At 45.7% G+C, this 26,950-nt stretch overlaps 1 protein-coding gene and 1 long non-coding RNA gene across 3 annotated transcripts in view; one reads left to right on the forward strand and one right to left on the reverse strand.

The window, feature by feature from the left end:
- Positions 1 to 11,802: 11,802 nt before the first annotated feature.
- Positions 11,803 to 20,515, reverse strand: HCCS (holocytochrome c synthase). The gene is made up of 7 exons (NM_001098886.1): positions 20,485 to 20,515; positions 19,756 to 19,908; positions 17,246 to 17,397; positions 16,324 to 16,472; positions 15,452 to 15,571; positions 12,990 to 13,076; positions 11,803 to 12,077 (listed from the first exon to the last, which is right to left on the reverse strand). The coding sequence occupies exons 2-7, from the start codon at positions 19,874 to 19,876 to the stop codon at positions 11,879 to 11,881; spliced, it is 828 nt and encodes a 275-aa protein (NP_001092356.1). The 5' UTR covers positions 19,877 to 19,908; positions 20,485 to 20,515; the 3' UTR covers positions 11,803 to 11,878.
- Positions 20,516 to 20,694: 179 nt separating this feature from the next.
- LOC112445842 (uncharacterized) overlaps positions 20,695 to 26,950 on the forward strand; it is a 283,840-nt gene continuing 277,584 nt past the window's right edge. For both annotated transcript variants that reach the window (XR_009493785.1, XR_003033830.2), the window contains exon 1: positions 20,695 to 21,195. This is a non-coding gene — a long non-coding RNA (uncharacterized lncRNA). The remainder of the gene's footprint in view (positions 21,196 to 26,950) is intronic.

The raw sequence follows: 26,950 nt of genomic DNA on the forward strand, positions 1-26,950 counted from the left end.
TTAAATTTGATACATTATGGAATATATTTTTAGAATCTGTTTAGAAAGAATTCAGTTAATTGAACAAGAGAAAGGCCGTGCCTGACAAAGAAAGAATAATTAAGAACTTGTCCTTCCCATTTTAGGTCAAATTCAACTTTATATAGACCATATATAATATATATTTATAATGTACGATTTCTATGTATTTTTCAAAACTATAAACTGGAATCCAACTATAAAGTGTTTGGGTGAAAAGAGAGTACTCAAATTACAGAACATGGTTTTTCCTTTTGCCCCATCATCAGTATTAACCAAATTATATGCAGCGCTTTGTGAAGTAAATCATATTTGGAAAAAAACGGAGCTCTGTATTTACACTGTGCCAAAGGCTGAGGAAATGTTTTTGGTAATTTTCTGTGCAATGTAAAATGTTCCTACCATACTTCAGTAAAAATTTGAAGTTTTTCAACTGCAAAGCAATTTTTGACCAGCAGGTGGCAATTCGCTTAAGTATTTTATGAGATTTTTTTTTTTTCACTTCATAAGGGAATGTGTATCATAGAAAAAGATTTTTTTTTATAAAACATGCTACTCTTAATTTTCATATTGGCAATGACATTTTCAGTGGTGTTTCTTCAAGTTCTTGTGCCATAATGAATAAAAAGTTAAAGCAAAGGCTTTGTTCACTGGCATTGAATCTCATGAATGAACCCACACACCATTCCACATACACACTTCCCTATCTGCAAGTCCAAGTGTAATGAACAGTGGCAGTACTATCCACATACAGCTGAAGAGCTAATAAAAAGTCGTAGGTGGCTTGGAGACATAACCCAGTGAAATTGGTGTTTGTTGCAAGTGAAGGTTGATTGTCATCCACTTGAAACTCAGTTGTTGATGAGGAAGTAGATGGGAACTCGGGTGGTTTCCCACGTGCTGGACAAGTGTTTCCCAACACAATCCTTGTATGTCATATCTACACCACAGGCCTTGGATGCCCCTTCTGTGTCAGGGTTGAAATGATGAAGTCTAGAAATGCTGTCTGACATTTCTTAACCGGGAGGGAGGGCAGTGATGGGGGTCTTCGGGCTCTGCCTGTGGGTCCAGCACTTCTGCCACTGGCGGGAATGTGGGAAGGATTTGCCTGCTGGCCTCTGGCTCTTTCTGGCTGCCCCCACACAGCCCAGATTTGCAAACAAGACCCAGAGCAAATGGTGCCTGATTGTAGCTCACAGGTTGCTTTCCCATGCCACCTCCCCTCGTCCTCCTCCTGTTGACTCTGTGTTTTCTTGGCTTTGGATTTAACCCCCGTCTGGCTAGTTCTCTCTCTCCTTTCTGGATTCAACTGCCTGATATATGGGGCTGCCCCCACCCCCTGCCACCACCGGGTTTTTGCCCTAACAGTCCTTTTTTTCAACTGCCAGATCAGATGGCCCTGAGGTAGATGTCTGTGTCTTAAAAGGTAAAGTATGTCCATCTATTAATGGTCAGATCTAGAATAGTCCAGAAAACATGGCTCAGAATATTTTTATGTAATGCAATTGTGTGTGTGTGTGTGTGTGTGTGTGTGTGTGCTGTGCCTGTGTATGCCCACGTATGTCCATGTAATGAACGATATTCACTCTCCCTTTCTTTTTAGATGGTTTAGGCCAGTGGCCATATTGTTAACTCAGTGAGTGAAGGCTTGTTTCTCAGATGCCTTTATCACATTGAAAATAAGCTGTTTTAAAACACACACGCACAAGACACAAAGACCTGAGTCAAAGTTGGAGTCACTTCTAACACCTTGTAAGTGATAGAACACCTGACAAGAAAAAAATAATAAACTCTTTCAAGTTGGACAAAACCATTTAAAAGGCTGTCGAAGTCATTCATTCCTAGGAGCAAAGAGATCCTACAGTCAAGAAGAAAGCTACCTGCTGACACAAGTCTTACGTCTTTGAGTACTGAGTCACCATCTTTATGTGTCGGCAGGAGGCACAGTGATAGGACCCAAATGGCCAAACAGGAATTTGTCTTGATCTAAGTGGCTATTAACATACGTGTGTTGTGGGTTTTCATAGAAAAAAATAATCTCTTTTACCAATGGAGTTTGTGCAAATTGAAGAAATTTCTAAGTAAGCCCAGCTTGCTTCTTTTTCTTATGCACATTTTAATACACATCTGCTTGGCAGACAAACAGCACTGGGATCAAATCAGGTCCCCGTCCAGGCCTATGTGTACATCGCTCTGATAAGCAAACTGCAGGAGGCACCAGAACTGAGAAGAAAAGAAATGACTAAGAGGCACACTGAGATGAAAACAAGTCAACATCTCGACCCGACAGAATTTTAAAACAAGACTAAATCAGCAGCAAATGTTCTTGAGAAAAAAAAAAAATCCAAAGCAAAGGAAAATTCCAATAAAGCTTGGAATTCTTCTGCACAGGATGGCTTTGTGAAGGCATGGAGCTCCAGACACCGGTCTCTGGAAGTGCGGACCCCTGGCCTGGTGTGGCCTGCAGTCCCCCATGGTGCACACAGCAGCAGCCCCAACTGCAGGCCCCCCGAGGTCACAGAAAGGTCAGAAGATTCTCTCAATTCAGTTGGACCAACATCTGTTCGCCAGTATTCTTTACGCAGCATGATGAGCTAACATTTATTAAGGACACCCGCTCCGGTCTAAGTGTTTCACTCCCATTAACTCTTTCACCCCCTCACAAGCAGTAGACGGGAATCACAACTATCCTCATTTTCCAGGGAGCACGAAAGACCGCGAGTGACATCAAATGAGTTGCCCAAGGTTGCACAGCTGGAAGGTGACAGAACCAGGATTTGGTGGTGGGCCATCCACGTGTGGGGCTTCCCAGGTGGTGCTAGTGGGTAAAGAATCCACTCGCAATGCAGGAGATGCAAGTTTGATTCCTTGGTTGATTCCTCCTGGAGGGAGGGCATGGCAACCCACTCCAGTATTCTTGCCTAGAGAATCCCATGGACAGAGGAGCCTGGCGGGCTGTGGTCCATGGGGTCACAAAGATTTGAACATGACTGAAGCAACTGAGCGTGCATGCATCCAAGTGTGCAGACCTGCTGTTTGAACTGAACCTTCAGGAGCAAAGCTGTTTCTTGTTTCTCTACAAACAAGATGCCCACATTTGCTTAGAGGGTGTGTGTGTGTGTGTGTGTGTGTGTGTGTGTGTGTGAGTCTGTTAAGTCACTTCAGTCGTGTCCGACTGTGTGTGACCCTATGGACTGTAGCCTACCAGTCTACTATGTCCATGTGCTTCTCCAGGCAAGAATACTGGAGTAGGTTTGAAGGGAAAAAACTTTCCCATACCCTCTTAATCACCTGGCAAAAAGGATTTATTTCACATGCATACAGGAACCAACAAAGGAAGTATCTGGCTCCTTAAATGGTTAAAGGTTTACAGACCTAACCTAGTAGGGAAAAGGCAGTGGAGAGAAACAATTTCTAAGGGAAAAGCAAATAGGTTTGTTTGAAAAAACAAATGAGTTTTCAGGAAACCAGACAGGAGATAAGAAAGTTTGTGATAAGGATGGTCTATACAGGTATGAACAGTCTTTCTGTCTCCCTCGGAACCATAAAACTCCCCCAGAGAGGGGATTTATAGTAGCTTCATTTCCCACAAGTTGCTTTTAGTCAGATAAGGGAAGCTCTAAAAGGCTTTTTTTTCTGCATCTGTTGAATCTCAAATGTCTTCAGCTTAAAGCCGTCTTGATGCCAAGTCTGGGGTTCTGAGTGGGTCTTCTCTAGCAGAGGAAAATGACTTAGAGAATGAATCAGAAACATGTTGAATCATGCAGGAAAGGATCATGGCAAGTCAGTGTTCAGAGTCCTCCTAAATTCAGATCACTTTACTTGGTCAAAGACTCAGGAGCTGGGTCCGGAATCTGCTTGGGAAAGTCTGCCATGAGGGGAGGCTGTGGGCAGGTGAGTCGCCTGCTTCGTTTTCCTTCCTGGCACTTTGCAGGAGGTGAGCTGGTTGCCTTGCCCTTTCCCTGGCCTCCCACCAAGAGACTTCCATCAGCCGCTGAGACCTGGAGAGGCAGATGTCACGGTGGCCCTGAGCACAGCCGAGCTTGGCTGAAGGGCAAAGACTTGCTAGGGACCAGGGCAGTGCTGGTTGGCCATGTCACTGCTGAGCAAAGTGCGCAAACAAAGAAACAGTTCAGCAGTGACAGCTCTCAGACGCCAGAGGGACAGGCTGCCTGGCCCCGATGAGAAATTTCACAGCCATTCTGCCAACGAGCATGTTATGGGTTGAGTTGTGTCCACTATGGAAAAGATGTTGAAGTCCTAGCCCTCAGTACCTGCCAGCGTGGCCTTATTTGGTAAGAGGGTCTCTACAGATGATCAAGTTAAGATGAAGTCATTAGGGTGGACCCTAATCTTGTATGACTGTTGTTCTAATAAAAGGGGAGAATTTGGACGTGGACATAGACACGTACCCAGAAAGAACAACTTGTGAAGACGGAAGTTCTGGAACCAGCCAAGAACTGCCAGAACTTTGGGAGAGAGGCCTGAAATAGACCTTCTAGCACCTTCTGGCACACCTCTGACAACATTTTGATCTTACTTGTTGCTTCCAGAACCATTTCTATTGTTAAAACCACTTCGATTGTGGCAGTTCATTATGCCCTTGCAATTGAATACGATGAACAGAGCTCAAGGAGCAGAGACCACCCAGAACACCTCTGCAGCTCGAGGGAGTGGCCACCAGGAGAGGGTTTGCCTTTTGAGACCACGACTCACAAAGAAAGAGCACCCACTAACAGAGGGGTTTTCTGTCCCAGCTGAGAAGTCATTCATTGCCTTCACCCCATTGTCATCGTCCTACGCCCCCGCCCCCCGCATCACCTACTGAAGTGATGTGAGAGGGTGAACTTTCCAAGGAAAGGTTTTCATTATGAAGACAAGACAAAGGTGGGATTGTGCAACATTCAGAGCCTAGAGGAGCGGGAGGACTTCAAGGAATCCTTGGGAATAAGCCACAAAGGACAAGTGGCATTTACATGTAATCTTCGCTTTCCCATTTCCTACTTGGGACTTTGACCCACGGCTGTGTAAATACATGGCAATTGTAAATACATGGCAATTGTAAATAAATCGTGAAGATGGGGTGTGTGGAAGTGAAGAGGGTTTGAAGGCTGCAGAGTCCAGTGAAGCTCAGACCCTGGTCAGCACCATTAGCATCTCTTGGGCACACTCTCCTCCTAGGAATGCCAATTCTAATGAGACTGACTCAATCAGGCCCCCTGGAGGTGGGGCCCAGCAATCTGCATTTTAACAAGCCCTCCAGGGGATTTGATCTCCACAAAATTTTGAGGAGCATCTAGCTGGGGAGACCACAGATGGGGGAGAGGCGGAGAGGGGGAAAGGCAGCAAGATCCAAAATGCTGCTCTAATGCAATACTTTGCCTGAACAGTATGGAATCATATTTTTTTAAGTCAGGTGAAACAGGTGATCATAAAATGATTTTTGTCTTCTGTTTTAACAGCACATAAACAGACACCGTTTACTAAGTTTCCACTGTGGAGCCAAGGCCATTTCTTTCTCTGGGTGTGGGAGGGCCCACTTTCACATTCTTAGTCCATCCACAGCCACTAACATCCCACTTCCAGTTTCTTTGCAGCAAATTGAAGAAACCACCGTGAAACAATGAACCGAGAGTTATCCTGGATTTTTACAATATTTCCCCAACCCTTTCTGATTTCATGGTTGTATTTGTACTGATTCTGCTTTCAGCTCTTCTCAATCATTCCTTAGTATGTATGGATTTGGTTTATGCATTTATATCACATCTTCTTTTGTTTGGTTTAATTAAGTTATTGACTCTTGGTAGACTGACTACTCAGTTAATAGAGGGATCAGCCAGCACATTTTTTCCCATTTTTCAAGTAGATTTAGTGAGCTATAATTAGAAACCAGACACTTCACACATTTAAAGTGTACACTTCAGTGGTTTCCAGTAGAGTAACAGTGGTGCACAACCATCAGTTTTAGAACATTTTCGTCACCCCTGAAATAAAACCCTATACCCATTAGCACTCACTCCCAATTCCTCTCTCACCCAGCTATGGCAACCACTAATCTACTTTCTGCCTCTATATATTGACCTATGCTGGACATTCCTATAAATAGAATCATACAGTCTCCACCCTTTGTATCACATAGCACATTATTTTCAAGATTCATCCATCTTGTTGCAGGAATCAGTACTTCATTCTTTTTATGGCTGAATAGATTCCATTGTATGGATGGACAACAATTTTTTTTTTTATCCAGTCATTAGTTGATGGACTTTTGGGTTGTTTTTAAGCCCATTTTATAGAGGAAAAAGAAAGCACTGGTTAACCACGAATGGTGTGAAATTTTAAGAGTGCAGCCACTGATGTACTTTATGTAAAAACTAGTCTGAAGTAGGTTTTCAAAGCATTTATTTTTCCTTAGCTTAAAACATGGCATCACCCAGTCCATCAAATGTGAGAGAAATAGGCCACATAAAACCTAGAATTATGGTCAGAAAGGAACCTTTAGGAGGATCTATGGGAAGACCCAAAAGTCCATCAACTAATGACCTGATTTACAAAAAAAAATGTCCTCCATCCATACAATGGAATCTTATTCAGCTATAAAAAGAATGAAGTGAGTTAGCCTTACAGACCTAAAGGGCTTGTTCAAATCCCCCAGCCGATGCAGAGAGTCAATACAGAAATGAAGATTCCCCAAGCCTGTCTTCTTCTGTTACACTAGCCACTACCGCCAGATTTGAAACACCAACCTACGAGAGTGAAGGAAAAATAATGAAATGACAACTAAGACTGGGATTTTATCATTGTTTAGTGATATAATTCTCTAGTGGGCACTGCAGTTTTCTGCAGATGATTCCTCTGGTTAATCTAAGCACCAGGCACTCTCCTGGGAATGCAAAATGGGAGGGGTGTGAGGACACAGGCCTAATGCCAAATTGACCCAAACTGATTAAAGAGAAACATTTTCCATGTGTTGTGGGAGACTTCCACCTCTTATCTATTAGCAATAAGCAAGGATCGTAAAGCTCGGACAGCATCTGTTAATAGAAGCCATCTGATGGTGATGAAACTTAGCCCATTAAATGTTGGTCAGTCACGTCCTACTCAGTGCGACCCCGTGGTCTGTGGCCCACCAGGCTCCTCTGTCCATGGAATTCTCCAGGCAAGAATACCAGAGCAGGTTGCCATGCCCTCCTCCAGGGGATCTTCCCGGTACTTTTCAATACCTGCTATGATTTCAGAAAAAAATATTAGAATACTTTCCACGTGATGCATTGCTTTTGAATTGATTTTGCATACCTTTTACTTTCAGTAAACATAACTTTGTAATGTTTTTAATCTGGAGACATATTAAGTTGGACTTCCCAGGTGACTGAGTGGTAAAGAACCTGCCTGCCAATGCAGGAGACACAAGAGATGTCAGTTTGGTCCCTGGGTTGGGAAGATCCTCTGGAGGAGGAAATGGCAACCCAGGCCAGTATTCCTGCCTGGAAAAAATTCATAAACAGAGGAGCCTAATGGGGGTCCATGGGGTCGCAAAGATTCAAATCAGACAGGACTGAGCAGGCACACACATTTGAAGTTTCCACGGAGGGGACACCTTTGTGATCCTGAGGACACAATGAGCTACATCTCAGGTTAGGAAGCACAACGGCCTAATTACAATCTTCAGTTTTGTCAAGCGGATCTGGCATAGTACTAAACCAAATGTCACCCTGTCATGTTCATGGTTTTTAAAAGGTCAAAGTCTGCTACCCATCTTTTTCCCCTTTAGCGATTTTAAAGATCATGGGCTCCTTTAGAGCAAGCTAATTCTTACGAGTAACCAAAATCAAAAGGAGACCCTTCTGCTCCCTCTCTAGACAGACTCGTCTTGGGAGAAGCAAGGCAAGGGGTGGGTACTGTTTCTCGGTTCTTCTTTGATTCCTAGCCGCGCCTTTTCCTCGTGAATGACTAGCCACAGCTGATGTTCATTAAGCCTTTCCAGGCTGTGGGCTCCGAGTGGGTTCAGGTGATTTGGGAGGTGATTAGGTCAAGAGGGTGGAGCCTCAGGAATGGGATTATCAGCCTGTAATAGACACCCGCACTCTCCCCTTTCAAGAGAACAAGCCCAAAGACGCCATCTCTGAACCAGGGAGTGGGTCCTTCTTACAGACAGGGAATCTTCCAGCGCCTTACTCTGGCACTTTCTGGCCTCCAGAACGGTGAGTGATGAATTTCTGTTGTTTATAAGCTACCCAGTCGATGGTATTTGTAACAGCAGCCCAAACAAACAAAACCGCTCAGTTCTTTTGTTCTTTTTATGGCCAAGAAAGCTGAGGCCAGAGATATTAAGATTACACAGCAAGTGAAGGGCTGAGACGTGGCTCTAAACCAGATGTCTGCCCCCAGGACACGGGTTTGTCTATCCTTTTTAAAGAAATTGAGCTTTAATTGCCATATAATATTGGGCTTCCCTAGTGGCTCAGACGGTAAAGAATCTACCTGCAATGCAGGAGACCCAGGTTTGATCCCTGAGTCACGAAGATCCCCCGAAGAAGGGCATGGCAACCCACTCCAGTATTCTTGCCTGGAGAGTCCCATGGACAGAGAAGTTTGGAGGGCTACAGTCCATAGGGTCACAAAGAGTCGGACATGACTAACACTTTCATACTCTGACCATGTTGAACATTTGTCCTTAATTGCTTTGCAACTGGAAATTTGTACCTTTTAATCCCCTTCACAAATTTTGCCTACCTGAACCCCCACACTCTGGAAACCACCAGTCTCAGCAATCTGTCTATGAGCTCAGGTTTTTGGGTAGTTGTACTGTTTTTTAGATTCTGCATATAAGTGAGATTGTATGGTATTTGTCTTTCTGACTTACTCCACTTAGCATAATGCTCTCAAGGTACTGCAATATTTTTGCAAATGCCAAGATTTTATTATCATGGCTGAATAATAGGCATATATGACACACACACACACGCACGCACGCACACTGCCCTGATGGCTCAGCGGTAAAGAATCCACCAGAAACGAAGGAGACCCAGGTTTGATTCCTGGGTGGGGAAGATCCCTGGAGGAGGGCATGGCAACCCACTCCAGTATTCTTGCCTGGGAAATCTCATGGACAGAGGAGCCTGGCAGGCTACAGTCCATAGGGTCGCAGAGTCGGAACAACTGAAGCAACTTAGCATGTATGCATGTACACACACACACGATATAAGACATTTTCTTTATCCACTCATCCATGAGCAGACACAGGTTGTTCTGGGCTGTTGTATATAATGCTGCAGTGAACATGGTGGGGTGGGGTGGAGGTATCTTCTCAAGAAAAAGTATTCTTGATCACCACACACAGCCTCAAGCCTATGGCGACAAAAATGATCCATGGTATAACTCCCATAGTTGTTGCAGAGGTGAGGTGTGAAATGTGCAACTCCTCAGTTGAGGAGTAGCTGATGGGGGATAAACCATACTGGTGTCTCATTAAAAAATTGGTAACTGTATATTCAATATATATTAAAAATATACTTAAGTGAATTTGCATATAACCCATGGATTAACACAAGTCTTTTTAAATCAGCGTTGAATTTATAGACTGTCCTCCCTAAGGTTATGAGTTCCCTGCAGGTGGGGGCTGGACCTTTTGCTTTTTTGTGTTCCCGACAGGATGTAGAGTGTCATAAACATTTCATGAGTGGATGGGAGTTAGGGCACGACTAGGAACACTACATTTTCATCTGCAGTCCCAGTTGGCACCCCCACCTTATCTGCTAATCCTTAGCCTCAGGGGCAGTATGTTGTTCTAATCCTGAATAGCCTATGACAAAAGATGGAGCTTAAAAGCCTGGAGAATATCCAAAATGATTTCAAGTTATAAATGAAACCTCCTATCAGAACAGAGTATTGATCCCTGGATCTGATCAAGTATAATTTAGACACCAAGCAGCTTACGTCCAATAGGCTGCAGTCTTCTCTTCCCAAGTGGAGGGTGTATAAATGTGGTCTTGTCATCAGCTTCGCAAGACAGTTTACTTTAGAGGTGGTTTTTCTCAAGAAATATTAGAATCCTTTAAAAAGGGGTGATTCCCGCCTGTGGCTCAATTTTCAGTTTCCAGATACAACACTTAGTTTCTCATAATAATGCCTTAACCTTTACTTACTCAATGGCATTTAGGACCAAAAAACATGCCAACAGTAACTCCCTTCCTCAGCGGGTGAGAAATATGTGCTGTGACGAAAATGGCTACCTCCAGCACAAAGACTATAGCCGTCCTTTCTGTAAAGATTATTTCTGTCTGATGAAGTATAAAATTACTCTTAATAGATTTTCAAAACCTGTTAATTATCAGCTTTATTTTCTTTGAAAATACACAAATATTTTGAAACGTAGATGTTTAAGATTATTGGATTTTTAAAACTCTACACAGACACACCAATGAAATTCATACCAAATGAATCACTCCAGACTCCTAAGTTCATGTACTAACTTAACTCCACGATATTCAGGATAAATGAGTTACTACTGCTGCTGCTGCTGCTAAGTCGCTTCAGTCGTGTCCAACTCTGTGCGACCCCCATAGACGGCAGCCCACCAGGCTCCCCAACCCCTGGGATTCTCCAGGCAAGAACACTGGAGTGGGTTGCCATTTCCTTCTCCAGTGCATGAAAGTGGGAAGTGAAAGTGCAGTCGCTCAGTCGTGTCCAACTCTTCATGACCCCATGGACTGCAGCCCACCAGGCTCCTCCATCCATGGGATTTTCCAGGCAAAAGTACTGGAGTGGGGTGCCATCACCTTCTCCTGAGTTACTACTATGAACACTTAAAACAAAAACAACCAACAATCGTATTATGCTGCTCTAAGTTGAACAACCAGTGTGTGGGTGACTGATACAAAGAATTTCAGTGGCAAACTTAGAAATCCCTTAAAAAACAGATGTGAACAGAGAGTGAGTTGATGCAACCATTCTACATCTGGGAAAAATATTCTCCTTGTGAATTCTAGCAATGGATAAAATACTGTGTTTTAGAGCAGGACCACTCCTAGCATTGTGACTTCAGCCAGACCTTCAAGGTTCAGGTCAGGCAGACAAGAGGAAGGCTTCAGGCAGGGGAACGGATGAACTCCAGAATGGGATTAAGTTGTCAAATGCCAGAACAGTGAAGCCTGCTTACATGGAACACAGTTACAGGTCAGAACAATGGGAATTAAAAGGAAAATACTTAAAAAGTTAGGACATACTCCCAACACATGTGCGCCATCAAATCATAGGGGAGTTGAAATTATTCTGGATTGAGGTCCAGTCTGAAAAAAAAATCACAACAGCAAGAATCTGGAGAGCAAGACACACACACCTCAGGTTGGTGGAGTACATTGCTGGGGTGTGGCTGTATTTTCTTCAGGGGTCACTACTGTATTTGATGGACTTGAGAAATGCTGGTAACTTGTATAAAAAGCCTAACAGAACACTTTTAAATAAAATATTGGACCAGGTCAAAGTTGAGCATCCTGTGGGCTTTCAGATCTACACATCAGTATTTAAAACAGGGAGGGAAAAGAGCAGCTCTCTTCATATTTTCAGCAAAGGTCTTTTTCAGAAGTTCAGATTTTTAGATCAAATAGACAGACAATACTGCAGTTAAAGGAGAAACTCAGGGAGGGCCTCAACTTAAAATGATGTGCCGTCAACTGCAAGGTACAAACGGTACTCAGAAGAGCACATGCTGAGTACCCTTTGCTAAGTGGCATGGAAGGTAGGATGATCCCCTGGAATCCCTGTTACATCAGGAGCGCAATTCAGTTTGGGGAAAATAGTTTAATGTACTTCTCAGAAAAAAAAAATCGTTTCTATTTTCTCATCTCTGACAAAGCGGTGCTTAGGAAGTCCAGCGCCACCAGGCCACCTTCATCCGGTCCCATACGGCCGACAGCGAATCCAACGCGGGCCGCACGTCCAGGATGGTGAACTGGTAGTCTTGGTTGACCTCACCCCCGTCGTAGTAGTCAATGACATATCTCACTTCCGTCCCGCAACGGTTGATGATCCAGTCGTGCCTGTCGAAAGGCAGCTCGTACCTGGAATGAAAACATGCTGGCGGGGGTTACCATGCCTGTGGGATGCTGAGCTGGGGTTTAGGCGGTGAGAAAGCCAGCAGGGCAGCACATGGGGAGGCTGGCTCTCAGGGTCCACCTTGGATGAGAGGTGAGACTCCGATGAGCATGGTCCACAGTGCTGTGGGAAGGTAGGGCTGGAAAGCAGGAGGCTCCCCCATCAGCAGACAGCTCATCTGCTACAAGGGAAGAAGGTCAATGGCAGGAAGCACAGCCAGGCTGGGGAGGTCAGCTCAGCACCTGCAGAAATGCAGGTGAAAGTGAAAGTTGCTCAGTCGTGTCTGACTCTTTGTGACCCCATGGACTATACAGTCCATGGAATTCTCCAGGCCAGAATACTGGAATAGGTAGCCTTTCCCTTCTCCAGGGGATCTTCCCAACCCAGGGATTGAACTCAGGCCTGCCGCATTGCAGGTGGATTCTTTACCAGCCGAGCCACCAGGGAAGCCCAGGAATACTGGAGTGGGTAGCCTATCCCTTCTCCAGGGGATCTTCTGAACTCAGGGATAGAACTCAGGCCTCCCACATTGTAGGTGGATTCTTTACCAGCTGAGCCACCAGGGAAGCAGGTGGGAGCTGTGAATCCGATGACAACAGGGAGCATGGAGTGCATAGGTGGACAGAGCAGGAGTGTGGGAGGAGCGAGGGGGCACTGCAAGAACACAGAGAAGATGACTCCGGTCAACTCTATAAGAAGAAGACAGGAAGTAACCCCGAGCTGCCCGCCAGCACCACCTTGAGGGAGCACAGGAGGTCTGCAGCTGAAAGTGAAGCATGTTTCGCAAGATGGCACTGCAGTTCTTTGACTGCCTGGTTTTAATGCCAAGAGCAAGCAGACCGTGACCTGAGGAACAGAACGTTTCTGCAGACACTCACCCCATCCAGGAGCGAATTCTTGCCCGTGGCGAATACTCTTTTGCTTTGCCTCCAAACCGGATCAGGGATGGACCACAAGGACACTCACTAGAAATCCCCAAAGAAGAAATAAGATAACTCTCTTTCCCTTGAAAAACAGAATGTTGCAGTTTCTCCATGACACACATTTTTCTGTATATATTTTACATATTAGAGAAAGGTAACTGAAAAACCTCACAGAAATATCCCTATTTGCTTTAAAAAAAAAATGCTGTGCTTTAACTTCTGGATCAAGTGCGTGCCACTCCCTCCCCTTCCCTCTGAGTATCTGTGCTGCTCTTGGCAGGAGTCCGGGGTCAGGGCCTGTCCACATGGTGTACTCTCAGGAACAAAAGGATCAGGTATCAGGCATAAACTCTTCTCTTGCACGAAGAGCAGTTGGGGTTTTTTCCAGATGAAAGTAAGAAAATGCTATACTCCTCTCTCGTTTGAAACCAATGAGCAACCTTCATGAAGAAAGAAAATTGCTGCTCTCCCTAGGAACTAATGTAATCAGTGTTGGGCCATCTCTTTAAATAACTGTACACAAGCTGACAGGTGGGGGACAAGGTCGTGCTGAGACAATCTACTCACTCTCTGGGCAGACCCTGGGCTTGAACTTTCTAGGTGCCCTGCCAGCCTCCACCCCCAAGCTCACAGGGGCCATGGGGGTGGGGTGGGGGGGGGGAGTCTCCTGGTCATCTGGCATAAGGCACACAGCACTGTCCCCTGCAGGGGGAGTGGAAAATACAAGAGGCTACTTGTCTTGGCAGCTGCTGTCACTATAAAGACAGGATTTGGCCTAAACAGGTCTCTCTAATGAACTGGGATAGAGCAAAGCACCCCACGTGTGATGGGCCCCCGGCTAAGGACTAGCCAAGCTCCTTTCATTCTCAGCTTTAACAACAGCACACTTGCAGCCTGGACTTCCCTGGTGGCTCAGACGGTAAAGCGTCTGTCTATGATGCGGGAGACCCGGGTTCGATCCCTGGGTTGGAAAGATCCCTTGGAGAAGGAAATGGCAATCCACTCCAGTACTATTGCCTGGAAAATCCCATGGACAGAGGAGCCTGGTAGGCTACAGTCCATGGGGTCGCAAAGAGTCGGACACGACTGAGCGACTTCACATTTGTTCACACTTGCAGCCTAAGTCTCCACATTGAGTGGATTTTGTCCAAGAAGTTAATCACATTTTGCCATGTATTAAAAACATGAGCCACCAACCATGATGACATCTGGTTCCGTGGAGACACGCCCCACCCCCTACCCTTCTCCAGGTGGAGCCCTCAAGCAGGCACCATTTTGGAAATGCTCACCCCAGATCGACTGAATCAGAAATCCTGGGAGCAGGGCCCAGCACTCAGTATTTCAACAAACCCCTAGGTGATGCTGAGGCAGCTCAAGTGTGAGGACCACGGCTCTGAACAGACTGATGGCCCATCGCCACTAACTCACAAATGCATTTAGCTAGTCTCCCAGAGAAAAAGTGTGTAGTTTCTTAGTCATGTCCAACTTTGCGACCCCATGGACCGCAACCTACTAGACTCCTCTGACCATGGGATTCTCCAGGCAAGAATACTGGAGTGAGTTGCCATTCCGTTCTCCAGGGGATCTTCCTGACACAGGGATCAAACCTGGGTCTTCTGCATTGCAGGCAGATTTTTTACCATCTGAGCCACCAGGGAAGCCCCATCTCCCCAAGAAAAATGATCATGTGCAAAGATGCCTCTTGATGTTTACTCCTGATGGGGATTCAATACATGCTGCTGTGTGAACAAAATCTTTCCCAGCTCCCTTAGGGCAGAGAGCATTTTAGAGTTTCTCGCCCCTGTGCTCTGCCTGGAATGGACTGTGATGCTCCTCCTGTTGAGATCTGGGGTCAACGGCCCCTCCCCTTGCATGTGGGCAGGCTTGTGACACTATGGGACTTCCCAGACTCAGTCATCACAGGAGATGCAGTGTCCCTGGAGCTTTCTGTAACTCTAGCTCTGGGAACCTAGTCACCATGGTGTGAAGAAGCCAAAGCAGCCACATTTAGAGGCCATGGGCAGGCGTCCTAGCTGAGAGCTGGCATGGTATCACTTACCAGGGGAGTAAATGGGGCCTTCGAAGGCTTCCAGCCCACGGGTGTCCAGTCACCCCTGACCACTAAGTCTCGGTGGCTGAGACCCCACGCATCAGGAGGCAGAGACCAGCCATCCCTGCTCCGTCCTTTCTGCACTTGGGACTCACTGAACCCACGAACATACTTAAATAGTTGGCATTTTACATGACTGAGTAGGGCAGTCTGTCACGCAAGTCACTGAGACAGGCCTGCTACCTAAAATGTTTTAATAGAATAGCACAGTGTTGGACTAAAACCCTTCTGTATTTCTTTCATAGAAAGCAGCTATGAAATTAAGATGCTGGAAGAATGGTTTTTTTAAGATCTTGAACATACTTACGCAGCGTGAAGGGCTTCCCATTTCAAAATCTCCTTCCAAGCTTGCTCATTATTCTGGTTGTGAATCCTAATGATATTATACATGTCTTTCTGACTAATATCCTCATCCTTCCATTTCCACCTAGGAAAGAACATTTGGTAAAACTTGACAAACATTACTGTGAATGCCATGTATTCATTTCACTGTGTCACCAAAAATCCGATTTATCCAAATATCAAGGATCCCTCGATTTTTCAAGTGACACTTTTTTAATTAGTATCACAAATTCCCTTTTTCTAAGTATTTTATATAGCAGTGGTACTTAAAAAAAAGTTACTGGCTGTGATGGGTTAGTTTTATGTGTCAGCTTGTTTGGGCCATGGGGTACCCAGATATTTGGTCAAACATTATTCTAGATGAGATTAACATTTAAATGGGCAGAGCGGGCCCAGCTCTCAAAGCTGCAACAGAACAAAAAGGCAGAGCCTCTGCAAGTAAGAGGGAACTCTTTCTGCCTGCCTGCTTTCCGACAGGGACATCAGTTTCTCTTCCTGCTTTTGGACTTGAACTGAAATATAGACTCTCCTGGGTCTCCAGCCTGCTGAGCCGACTATGGGACATCTCCACCTTCGTAACCATGAGTCAGTTCCTTACCACAAATCTGTTTATATGTATATCAAGATATATACATCTTATTAGTTCTGTTTCTCTGGAGAATCCTAATACATTGCACTTAAGTCTGAAGAATCAGTTGGTTAGTATAAAAATTTACTGTACACCTGGGGGATAAAACCTCTAACATTTAATTCTTAGATTAGATTCATCTAAAAATTAAATGTTAAAAAGGTTAGATTCACAAGCAAATTTATAGCCTCAGGAATATGCTCACTTACCCTTTTCTTAACATCGCATTCCAGAACATCTGTTCAGAAGGATAAACCCACTTTTTATCTGAATCTGCCCTCGGAATAGACGATTCCTCTCTCACAGTAGATAGTGGAAACGGCTGGTCGGGGGCTGGTGTCTGATTAGGAGGTGGCATCTATGTAAAGTAAGTGGGTTTAAAAAAAAAAGGTTGGAAATACAAAGTAGAAACAAGCAACATAGTTACTTCCTGGAAAGCAAGGCATCACACACACAGCCCAGTTTCCCCATCAAACCAGCGACATCAGTTTCAGGCCTCTCGGTTGAGTCGGAGCGCAGAAGCTCTTTTCCTTGTTGACTTCACATAAATGGTAAATACATACTACAGTCAAACATTTGGTCTCTTTCTCAAGGATTAGAAAGTAAAAACTAATAACCATGATGGGCAGGCACTACTACAAATTTCTGAAAAAGATGGGGTGATAAATGTGTGTGTATTGATATGTATACAAAACAGAATACCACCACTTTCTCGATGGCATTCTGTCACTGGCGGTCACACAAGGCTGGCACCCAGCTGTGCCTTAAGAGGCACCCCAACCTTGCCGTGTGCCTATGGTGTTTCCCCAAACCAGCAACACCTTTCCGAACTCCAGCCGTGCTGCTAATAGATCTCCCGCCCACCTAATACTCTACCCCCAAAGCAACATCCTCTGGTGTGGCTGATTCCAGGTCAGCCTGCTCTGGCGCTTGGGGATAGTCCATGGCTTTCCTAGGCGCTCTCCGAAACTACACTTAGTGACACAGTCTAGATTTTCACTACGGATGGAATATCAGACTTCTCCATTTTAAAAGCGCAGAAGGATCAATCCCAGCAGCCTGTAGTTTGGGAGCCTGTAAGAGCATCCCTACATTAAAAACTTCTGGGCAGAGGGGCTGGTCGAGGGTTACCAGGTTAGAAGGATCCAGGTTCTCCTTATTCGCGGCCTTGGCGCCGGTGATGGGACACTGCACGTACTCGTAGGCGCGCTCCTGGTGCGCAGGCACAGAGTTCGTTTTGCTCCCACAGGTTGAGTCCGACGGCTCGGCACTCACTGGACAGCCTGAAACGGATCAAGGGTGAAAACACTGTCACCACAAAGGCAGGACATCTGGCTCTCAATCTGGGCCCCAAAAAGTCGAATGTCTGACTAGGGATCACCGGCACAGACAAAGTCAGGCTTCTACTGGTCACAGCTACCAAGCGCTAACATCCGACAGTCCAGGAATAGGCTCCATAAATTAACTTTCCCCTTGGAAGAGAAATGGGTACCCATTCTCCTATTGTGTTACCCACCCCAAGAAAAATAAACCCCCAGAGTCTCAGCATTGGCAGAGTAGGTACTGCCCACAGCAGGGGTTTAGGAACGGAGCAGGGAGTTGCTATGAGCTGTTACAGAAGTACCTCTGGGGGCAGGGCCCCCTGTGAATGGGTCTCCCTGACTTTTCTATTCCCCAGTTCCAGACAAGACCCAACTCCCACCAGGGCACAGGAGGCCAGACCTTCATTATGGATGTCTTCTCTCAGGGACTGGGGACAGGAGGTAAAAATGAGCAGAAGAGCCATCCAAAAGGCTCATAGAGAAAATTCAGGATGTGCTCTGCTTGTGCCCTGCTCCAGGACTAAAACAAGACCACTTGGCCGAGGCTCAATTCGCTGTCAGGAGACAGCGAGTTCATCAAGCAAAGGCACCCACTAAAGAAAACATCCCCCAGTCCACGAGGGATCCAGATGCCACTTTGAGAACAGCAGCGGGCAGGGTAGTCAATGCCTAAGGATCCCAGGTGCCGCTGGAAACAAGTGTGCGGGCCGGGAAGGCGGTGTAGACACAGGAGGCAGGCAGGCAAGGGGAGAGCTATGGCCCAGGAAGACACAGCTGGTGGAAAGGAACCCTTATCTTGGGCAGCAGCAGTGAACACCAAGGAGACACTGAACTCTGGGCGCCCTACACGCAAAAGACAAATTTCTGTTTACTTCCTTTCCTCTGCGAGGACCCTGTAGAGCTGTCTACTGAGGGGTGGAGGGAGACTTGTTCTGCCCCCCTCTCCTCTCCAGTCTCTTCTGGCACACTGGTCCCAACTGGTGTTGGAAAGAAAATCCTGTTTACGTTTTTCATACCAGAGAACCAGTAGCCCCTTCAATCTCCTACAGATATACCCACCTTCTTTCCTAAAGCAAATTCATCTGACTTACAGCTCTCCTAGGAACACAGCAAATGAAATCAGACCCTAGACAGGACTGTGTGACTTTCTAGGGATGCTCAGAACAGACACACACCTGCTTCGTCCACATCTGCCTCCATTTTGCCTGTAAGGAGAAACCCTAGAAGAGCACTGGACTGGTCCTTATTCAAGGCCCCAGAATTTTCGCTGGTTTTGCCACTCACTAGCTGTGTGACTTGTAAGTTTCCTTAATTATGAAACAAGGGGGTCGGGGTAGGGGACGTACCACGCAGGATTTTGAGGATGAGAATGTAAACTCCACTAGGCAAAGGATTTTTTTCTGTTTTAGACACTGCTGTTCTCTCAGTGGAAAAACAAAACACACAGAACCACTCAGTGCTTGGCACAGGGTGGACAGGGAGCAAATTCTTGTGGGCTGACTGAAGGAATGAACAGCCGTAACACAGGAAGCGTCAGCACTAGATAAGCACGCTAACACTGCTTCCTACCCTCATGTCTGGAAACAAGTCGTCACACATCTGGTGGATTCAGAGCATACTTTTACAAAGACAATCTAAAGCGGCAGGTGGACCAATGAAAAAGGAAAGCATTTCAAGTCTCACCTTTGCACCTAAAAAAATGAACAGCAAGTCCATCAGGCAATGACTTATTTTTTACACAGAGAGTAATCCAACAGAGGGAGGAGTAAAGCTGTCTGGATAAAGAAAGACAGCATGATCTAGACCAAAGTTTCTCAGCCTGGGCACTCTCGACATCTGGGGCCAGGTGACTGTTGCAGGGTCTGCACTGTACACTGTAGGATATTTAGCAGCACTTCTGTCTTCTCATTAGACACACCTTCCCCTCTGAGTTACGACGTGCAGAAAGGCCTCCAGGCATTGCCAAGTGTCCTCTGGGCTGAGCGGGGCTTGCCTTCCCAGCTAAAAAACCCGCTAAAGTAGACCACAGCAAATTGTTGGAGTGGGGGCTGATGTATGGAGCAATCCCTCCTCACTTACCCACGATCTCAGTCATGACCACAACCCTGGGCAATTCTATATCCTCAGCTTACAGGTGATGATGGGTTGAGACTTAGAGAAGTAACTTGTCTACAGTCACATACCTTGAAAGTAACAACAAAAGGACCAAACCCAGGTCACCCCACTCCCAGGCCTTAGGAGCCTCACCAGCATGCTATACCACCTCCTCAGAGCTCTTTTGGAGAATTCTTTTTATCTTCTAGATAAATGGTCCATTACCTTTCACTTTCCCTTCGTGCATTGGGCATCCAGACGTTGGGGCTGCTGTCTGATGATCTGAAGCTGCAGGGGTAGAGGTCTGAACTGTAGAAGCAGCAGGGGCAGATGCAGACAAGCCCATGGTGGGACTCCCAGTGTTGAATCCAAGCAATTCTAAATTCACACGGGCCAAACCAGAGAGATGAATGCTTGATGCCTGGATTCCCACTATTCCCTTAGTATTCTTAATGTGGCCAACCCTTGTTTTTCCTCCTTGTCACCTTTATAGAAATGTACTGGGCAGGGGCTCCACTTCACCCTCCACTTTGATGAGGGACAGCTTTAACAGATCACCCCCTTTGGGACATACTAGTGTGAAATCTACACCTTTGAGGGGACGTTTCTAAGGGTGTGCGGACTTGGGGGGTGAAGTGAGGCGGTCCCTGGGAAACTATGTCATAGCGAGGGGGCTGTAGGCCCGGGGATGAAGGGAAGAGGGTCCCGAGGTGGTGATCCGATGAGAGAGGAAGCCCACCGAGTCCATACTAGACACGCGGCACGAGGGATAGGCGAGGAGCTGGGGGTCTGGGAAGAGTACGGCGCAGAAAAGAGAGGAAGGAAGGAAAGGTCAGCGGAGGGCACAGCGCGACCGCAGTCTTCCTCGCACGGTCCCCGCGCGTGGCACCCTCGAGTCCCGGGATCCCAGACACCGCCCCCGGCCTCTGCTTCAGCCAGCCTGCCCCTCCGCACCTGACTCCTGTACCCGGCTGCCGGTCCCGCCTCTAACCGCCAACTCCGGCGCGGAGTGGCAGCAAACCACCGCCACCACCTTCCCCTCCCCTCGTTCGGTCACAGCTGTTGCCCGGGTCACCACCGGCTCTCGCTCACGCCGCTACTTCCTCTTCCGAAGGCAGGACTTCCGGGCGCGTGGGAGGCGGGCGCACCGGCTGAAGGGGGAGGGTTTCTGTCCATCACAATGGAGTAGGCCCCGCCCCTCCTGTCCTCCTCGGCCTATAAAGGCAAGGCCCCTCTCTGGCCCCGCCCCTCCTGGCGAAGCCGACATAGACTTTTCGGCTTGAATAAACTTGCCATAGGGCGAGGCGCTTTAAGCTGCGGAGGCGTTGCATAGGAAGAGTTTTAAAATTTATACCTTTTAAATTGTATCCCGTCAGTTTTAATTATAGTAATGACTCAAGAAACATCAGTAGGTATGCAGATCTGTGGCCGAATCTGGAGATCCAGAAATGAACAAAAGTTCTCGGCTCCGCAGGTCTTCTTAACAGGGTGTGTGGAGTTCAGTTCAGTTCAGTTCAGTTTAATCGCTCAGTCGTGTCCGACTCTTTGCGACCCCATGGACTGCAGCACGCCAGGCCTCCCTGTCCATCACCATCTCCCGGAGTTTACCCAAACTCATGTCCATTGAGTCGGTGATGCCAACCAACCATCTGTGTGGATTTGAAGGTCTGTATTTTCGCTTGCCTCTAACAGAAAGTATTTTTTTCCACCAGGAAGGCAGGCAACAAATCCGGGTAGTGTTAGATATATGTGGCACTGATAGCAATTACAGAGAAATGATGTTACATATGATTGTCATTTCTGTCTCAAAATACTACTATTCATCACTACTTTAAAATTAAAGTAAGTTTATCTTGTTATTTAAAATGTAAATAAAAAGCATGTATCTTTCTATATCACCGTAGTGCACCTGTGAAGTCTCTTTCCAGGAATTGCCCAGTGCCTAAGAGAACTGCTTCAGGAAAAATCATATTCCCTCTGTGGGGATAGGCTGCAGTGCACCTAAGCCCAGGCCCCTTAGCCTCAAGGGGGACAACTGAGAAGGGCCATCGCAGCTTCAGAGCTGCTCCTAGGATGAGCTGAGGCTCCCACTCTGACTGCATTACAGTTCGATTTTTCCCTTTGCCTTGTCTTTCCGTCACTCTCAAAGTTGTTCATGAGGACATTTGTATGCACAAATTTTGTGGAATCTCAGCCTTTTAATAAGTGTAATTTTGCTTAGATTTGATGACAGAAAATGACTACCATTAAAAAGATTGTTTATTATACTCACAGATCCCAAGAGTCAGAGTACATATCACACCATGAGGCGCCACACATGGGGGCACTGGGCACACCACTAGGCAGGGATGGAGAGGGGAACTGTGGGTATGAGCCTTTATTATGGTTTCTGTAGGAAAGAGGGCTTCCCGGGTGGCACAGTGAGAAAGAATCCACCTGCCAGTGCAAGAAATGCAAGAGATACAGTTTCAATTTCTGGGTGGGGAAGATCCCCTGGAGGACGAAACAGCAATCAGCTCCAGTATTCTTGCCTGGGAAATCACAGGGACAGAGGAGCCAGCAAGGCAGGGCAAGCAGGCTGAAATTTAAATAATTTCAGCAGGCTCTGGAGCATAGGAGCTATCCCCAGTTGTTTGGTACCTGGCCCAGGAGTGATGAGGGCAGGTAGATAGTGGCCCAGAATATGAAAGCCCAGTAAGGGAGGTGACTGGGGGCTGTGGGCTTAGATGCTGAAGTCAGGGAACTGACCAGCCTCTAGCCACTGCCTCAAAACTGGATCAAGACAGCATTTTAAAAAACTATATTACTTTGGTGTGTATTTCCTGGGCAACCTAGCCTTTAACCTACACAATCTTTTTTTTTTAGCATGTTAATAACTATATTTCAATATAATAGGTTGATAACTAATAACTATATTTCAATATACAATCGACCTTTGAATAACATGGGCTTGAACTGCAGGTGTCTATTTACATGTGGGTTTTTTCTTTCCAATAAATACTAGAATCTGGGAGTGGTTGAATCATGGATATGGAAGGCTGACTATGGGACTTGAGCTTCTTTGCATTTGGGGATCTGTGGTGGGTTCTGGAACCACGCCCCCATGGATACTGAGGAGCAACTGTAATTGGCTTCTTTTGTAATTTGTTTTATGCACGTAAAAATACTATTTTGAGAAGATAACACATTTCACCAGATTCCAAAGGGGCATGTTTCACAAAGAGGGCAAGAACCTTTGGTAATTGAAGAGACAGGCATGCAGACAAATAACCATATTTGAATCTCAGTATATGGATGTGCAGATTGTTCCTGGACTTTTGGAAGAAGTGACTATTGTGAGGTTGATGTGCAGCAAGTGGATAGAAAGGAAGGAGTAAGTAGAAGAATGCTTTATAGAGAAGGAGCTACTAATACTAATGCTAGGAGTTACAGGAAAAGCAGTAGGTGGGTGAGAAGACTGTGGCAGGACACCTTTGGCCTCAGTTTCCACTCTGAATTGTTTCTTTTTCTTTGTCCCTCCACTAACATGCTAACACAAACATGCACACACGTACACATGTATCCCTCCACTCTACCAATAGTTATAAATCATTTTGGATAAATCTTGTTTAGTACTTACATTCAGTTCAGTTCAGTTGCTCAGTCGTGTCTGACTCTCTGCCCCCATGGACTGCAGCATGCCAGGCTTCCCTGTCCATCACCAACTCCCAGAGCTTGCTCAAACTCATGTCCATTGAGTCAGTGATGCCATCCAACCATCTACTCCTCTATCATACCCTTCTCCTGCCTTCAATCTTTCCAGCATCAGGGTCTTTTCCTATGAGTCAGCTCTTTGCATCAGGTGACCAAAATATTGGCGCTTCAGCTTCAGCATCAGTTCTTCCAATGAATATTCAGGACTGATTTCCCTTAGGACTTCAGTATCTACATTATTATGACTATAAAAATATTTGTAATGACTGCTGATGACAGTTTTTCTTGTACAAAATTTCCATTAGAATTTAATCCTTGTTTTTCCTTTTTCCCCTTTGTCTAGTTTTAAATGATTACCTGTCAGCATTCAAATATATCAACTACTCTGTATGTGGCTCAGACGGTAAAACGTCTGCCTACAATGCAGGAGACTGGAGTTCGATCCCTGGGTCGTGAAGATCCCCTGGAGAAGGAAATGGCAACCCACTCCAGTACTCTTGCCTGGAAAATCCCATGGATGGGGGATCCTGGTAGGCTACAGTCCATGGGGTCGCAAAGACTGAGTGACTTCACTTTCACTCTATATGTACGCTCAGTCGTGTCTGACTCATTGCCACTCCATGGACTGTAGCCAGCCAGGCTTCTCTGTCCATGGAATTTTCCAGGCAAGAATACTGAAGTGGACTGCCATTTGTTTCTCCAAGTAGCTACTGTATATGTTTTCTTTCCCCCAACCCCTTGAGTCCTCACTCTTGGATAAACACCTGACCTCTGCCACTGCCCAGTTCTAGACTGTTTGGAAATTATTTCTGCCTGTTGTCTTCCTGGACCTTGCTGTCAACCTTTTCCTGTCTTGATTTGGATCTCTGGTTCTTGGATGTTGTGTATTCTTCTTTGCATTGTTTTGGGAGCACATCAGTTTTAAGGTCTTGGAAATCTAAAATGTCTGTGTTTTACCCTCCCACTTGACTGGCAGCTTGGATATATAATTCTAGGTTTAGAAACATATCATTCCAAATTGTTAAGTAATTGCTTCATTATCTTCTAGTTTCCATTGTTGATATTGAGAAATCAGATGTCATTTCTTTTTTTTTTTTTTTTTCTTCTTCGATATTTTTAGGATCTTCTCTTCTTTATAGTGGTCTGAAAAGATATGCTGTTTGCTTTCACTGGCTTTGCACTTGATGGGCCCATTCATTCTGAATACTCATAGCCTTCATGTTAGAGATCTTGTTACTGAAAGGAGTTTATGGTGGCTTTGGCTGCTCGCTGCTCAAAAGCCAATAAACAGGCCAGATTGGTGGAAAGGAAAGGTTGCTTTATTTTAGATGCTGGCAACTGAGGGGGAGGGTGGGGGACATCTGTCAAAAGGTTGATTCCCTCTCTATAAAAGTTGAGAGCTTTTATAGACAGATTTGGTGGTGGTGGGGGTTACATGCAGAGACAGCATCAGATCAGATCAGATCAGTCACTCAGTCGTGTCCGACTCTGCGACCCCATGAATTACAGCACGCCAGGCCTCCCTATCTATCACCAATTCCTGGAGTTCACTCAGATTCATGTCCATCGAGTCAGTGATGCCATCCAGCCATCTCATCCTCTGTCGTCCCCTTCTCCTCTTGCCCCCAATCCCTCCCAGCATCAGAGTCTTTTCCAGTGAGTCAACTCTTTGCATGAGGTGGCCAAAGTACTGGAGTTTCAGCTTTAGCATCATTCCTTCCAAAGAAATCCCAGGGCTGATCTCCTTCAGAATGGACTAGTTGGGTCTTCTTGCAGTCCAAGGGACTCTCAAGAGTCTTCTCCAACAAAACAGTTCAAAAGCATTAATTCTTCGGCGCTCAGCCTTCTTCACAGTCCAACTCTCACATCCATACATGACCACAGGAAAATCCATAGCCTTGACTAGACGAACCTTTGTTGGCAAAGTAATGTCTCTGCTTTTGAATATGCTATCTAGGTTGGTCATAACTTTCCTTCCAAGGAGTAAGCGTCTTTTCATTTCATGGCTGCAGTCACCATCTGTAGTGATTTTGGAGCCCCAAGAAAATAAAGTCTGACACTGTTTCCAGTGTTTCCCCATCTATTTCCCATGAAGTGATGGGATCGGATGCCATGATCTTCATTTTCTGAATGCTGAGCTTTAAGCCAACTTTTTCACTCTCCACTTTCACTTTCATCAAGAGGCTTTTGAGTTCCTCTTCACTTTCTGCCATAATGGTGGTGTCATCTGCATATCTGAGGTTATTGATATTTCTCCTGGAAATCTTGATTCCAGCTTGTGTTTCTTCCAGTCCAGCGTTTCTCATGATGTACTCTGCATATAAGTTAAATAAACAGGGTGACAATATACAGCCTTGATGAACTCCTTTTCCTATTTGGAACCAGTCTGTTGTTCCATGTCCAGTTCTAACTGTTGCTTTCTAACCTGCATACAGATTTCTCAAGAGGCAGATCAGGTGGTCTGGTATTCCCATCTCTTTCAGAATTTTCCAGTTTATTGTGATCCACACAGTCAAAGGCTTTGGCATAGTCAATAAAGCAGAAATAGATGTTTTTCTGGAACTCTCTTGCTTTTTCAATGATCCAGCTGATGTTGGCAATTTGATCTCTGGTTCCTCTGCCTTTTCTAAAACCAGCTTGAACATCTGGAAGTTCATGGTTCACATATTGCTAAAGCCTGTCCTGGAGCATTTTGAGCATTACTTTACTAGTGTGTGAGATGAGTGCAATTGTGTGGTAGTTTGAGCATTCTTTACCATCTAAGCCACTGGCTATACTGGAAGACCAGAATCCCCAGAGTGGGGAAGCTAAGCTTGAGTCTGGCACCTTAGACCACTCAGCCATCCTGATATCCTGTAACTCCCAATCTATACCACAATTCTCTGTTCTTCTCCAGAGTTCAGCATTTTCCTACAATTCTCCATCTCTTTCACAATTCTCCATGCTTTTCCACAATTCCCTTTGTCTCCTGCAATTCTTCTACTCATCCAAAATTTTCTGTTCTTTCTAATAATTTCCTGGTTTCCTTCCAATTCTTTTCTTCTCCCCAACTTAACACTTTCTCTCATAATTTTCCATTCTTACAAAACTTCATTGTCTTTCCCAATTCTGTATCTCAGGGAATTCCCCCTTCTGTCCATAATTCTTTATTCTTTTCTACCATTAATTATAATCTCACCTGTCATTCTCTGTTCTCTGTCAAAATTTTAGATCCCTTTCATAATTTCTTGGAAGACCTGAGGCCCATCTCCAGAGTTTCCCAGGGTCAGGCTTTTGGGAAGAGGGAACACAGAAAGTTTAGCCTATTCACGAATGGCGTGGCCAGAGTGTGGGAAGCAAGCATGGGCCAGCAATGAGGACTTGATGCAGAAGCTAGGGTCTCAGCAGGAGAGCACAGCTACCTTTGCATGGGATGTAGGTGTGGCCAAGCAGGAAACAGGGGTGTGTCAGGAGGACTGTGACCCAGATGAGGCACGTAAAGCCAGGCAGCAAGGAGGGTCATGGTCATGTGGGGGTGGGGAATGGGCATGGAAACATGCAAGGGTGTGGTGGAAGTGGTGGGAAGACTCCATCAGGGTAACAGTGGGAAAATTCATGGTTATGATGGATTGCAGGTGACCTGGGAGGTCATAGCTAGGAGGGAAGGACAGGGGGGTCAATTTCTTCTCTCATACAATACTTTATTGCAGTACATGACAAAAATATTTTGTAATTATGTATTTTAAAG

Source organism: Bos taurus, unplaced genomic scaffold, assembly GCF_002263795.3.
Source record: "Bos taurus isolate L1 Dominette 01449 registration number 42190680 breed Hereford unplaced genomic scaffold, ARS-UCD2.0 contig_X_unplaced, whole genome shotgun sequence".
In the NCBI taxonomy this organism is placed as follows: Eukaryota; Metazoa; Chordata; class Mammalia; order Artiodactyla; family Bovidae; genus Bos; species Bos taurus.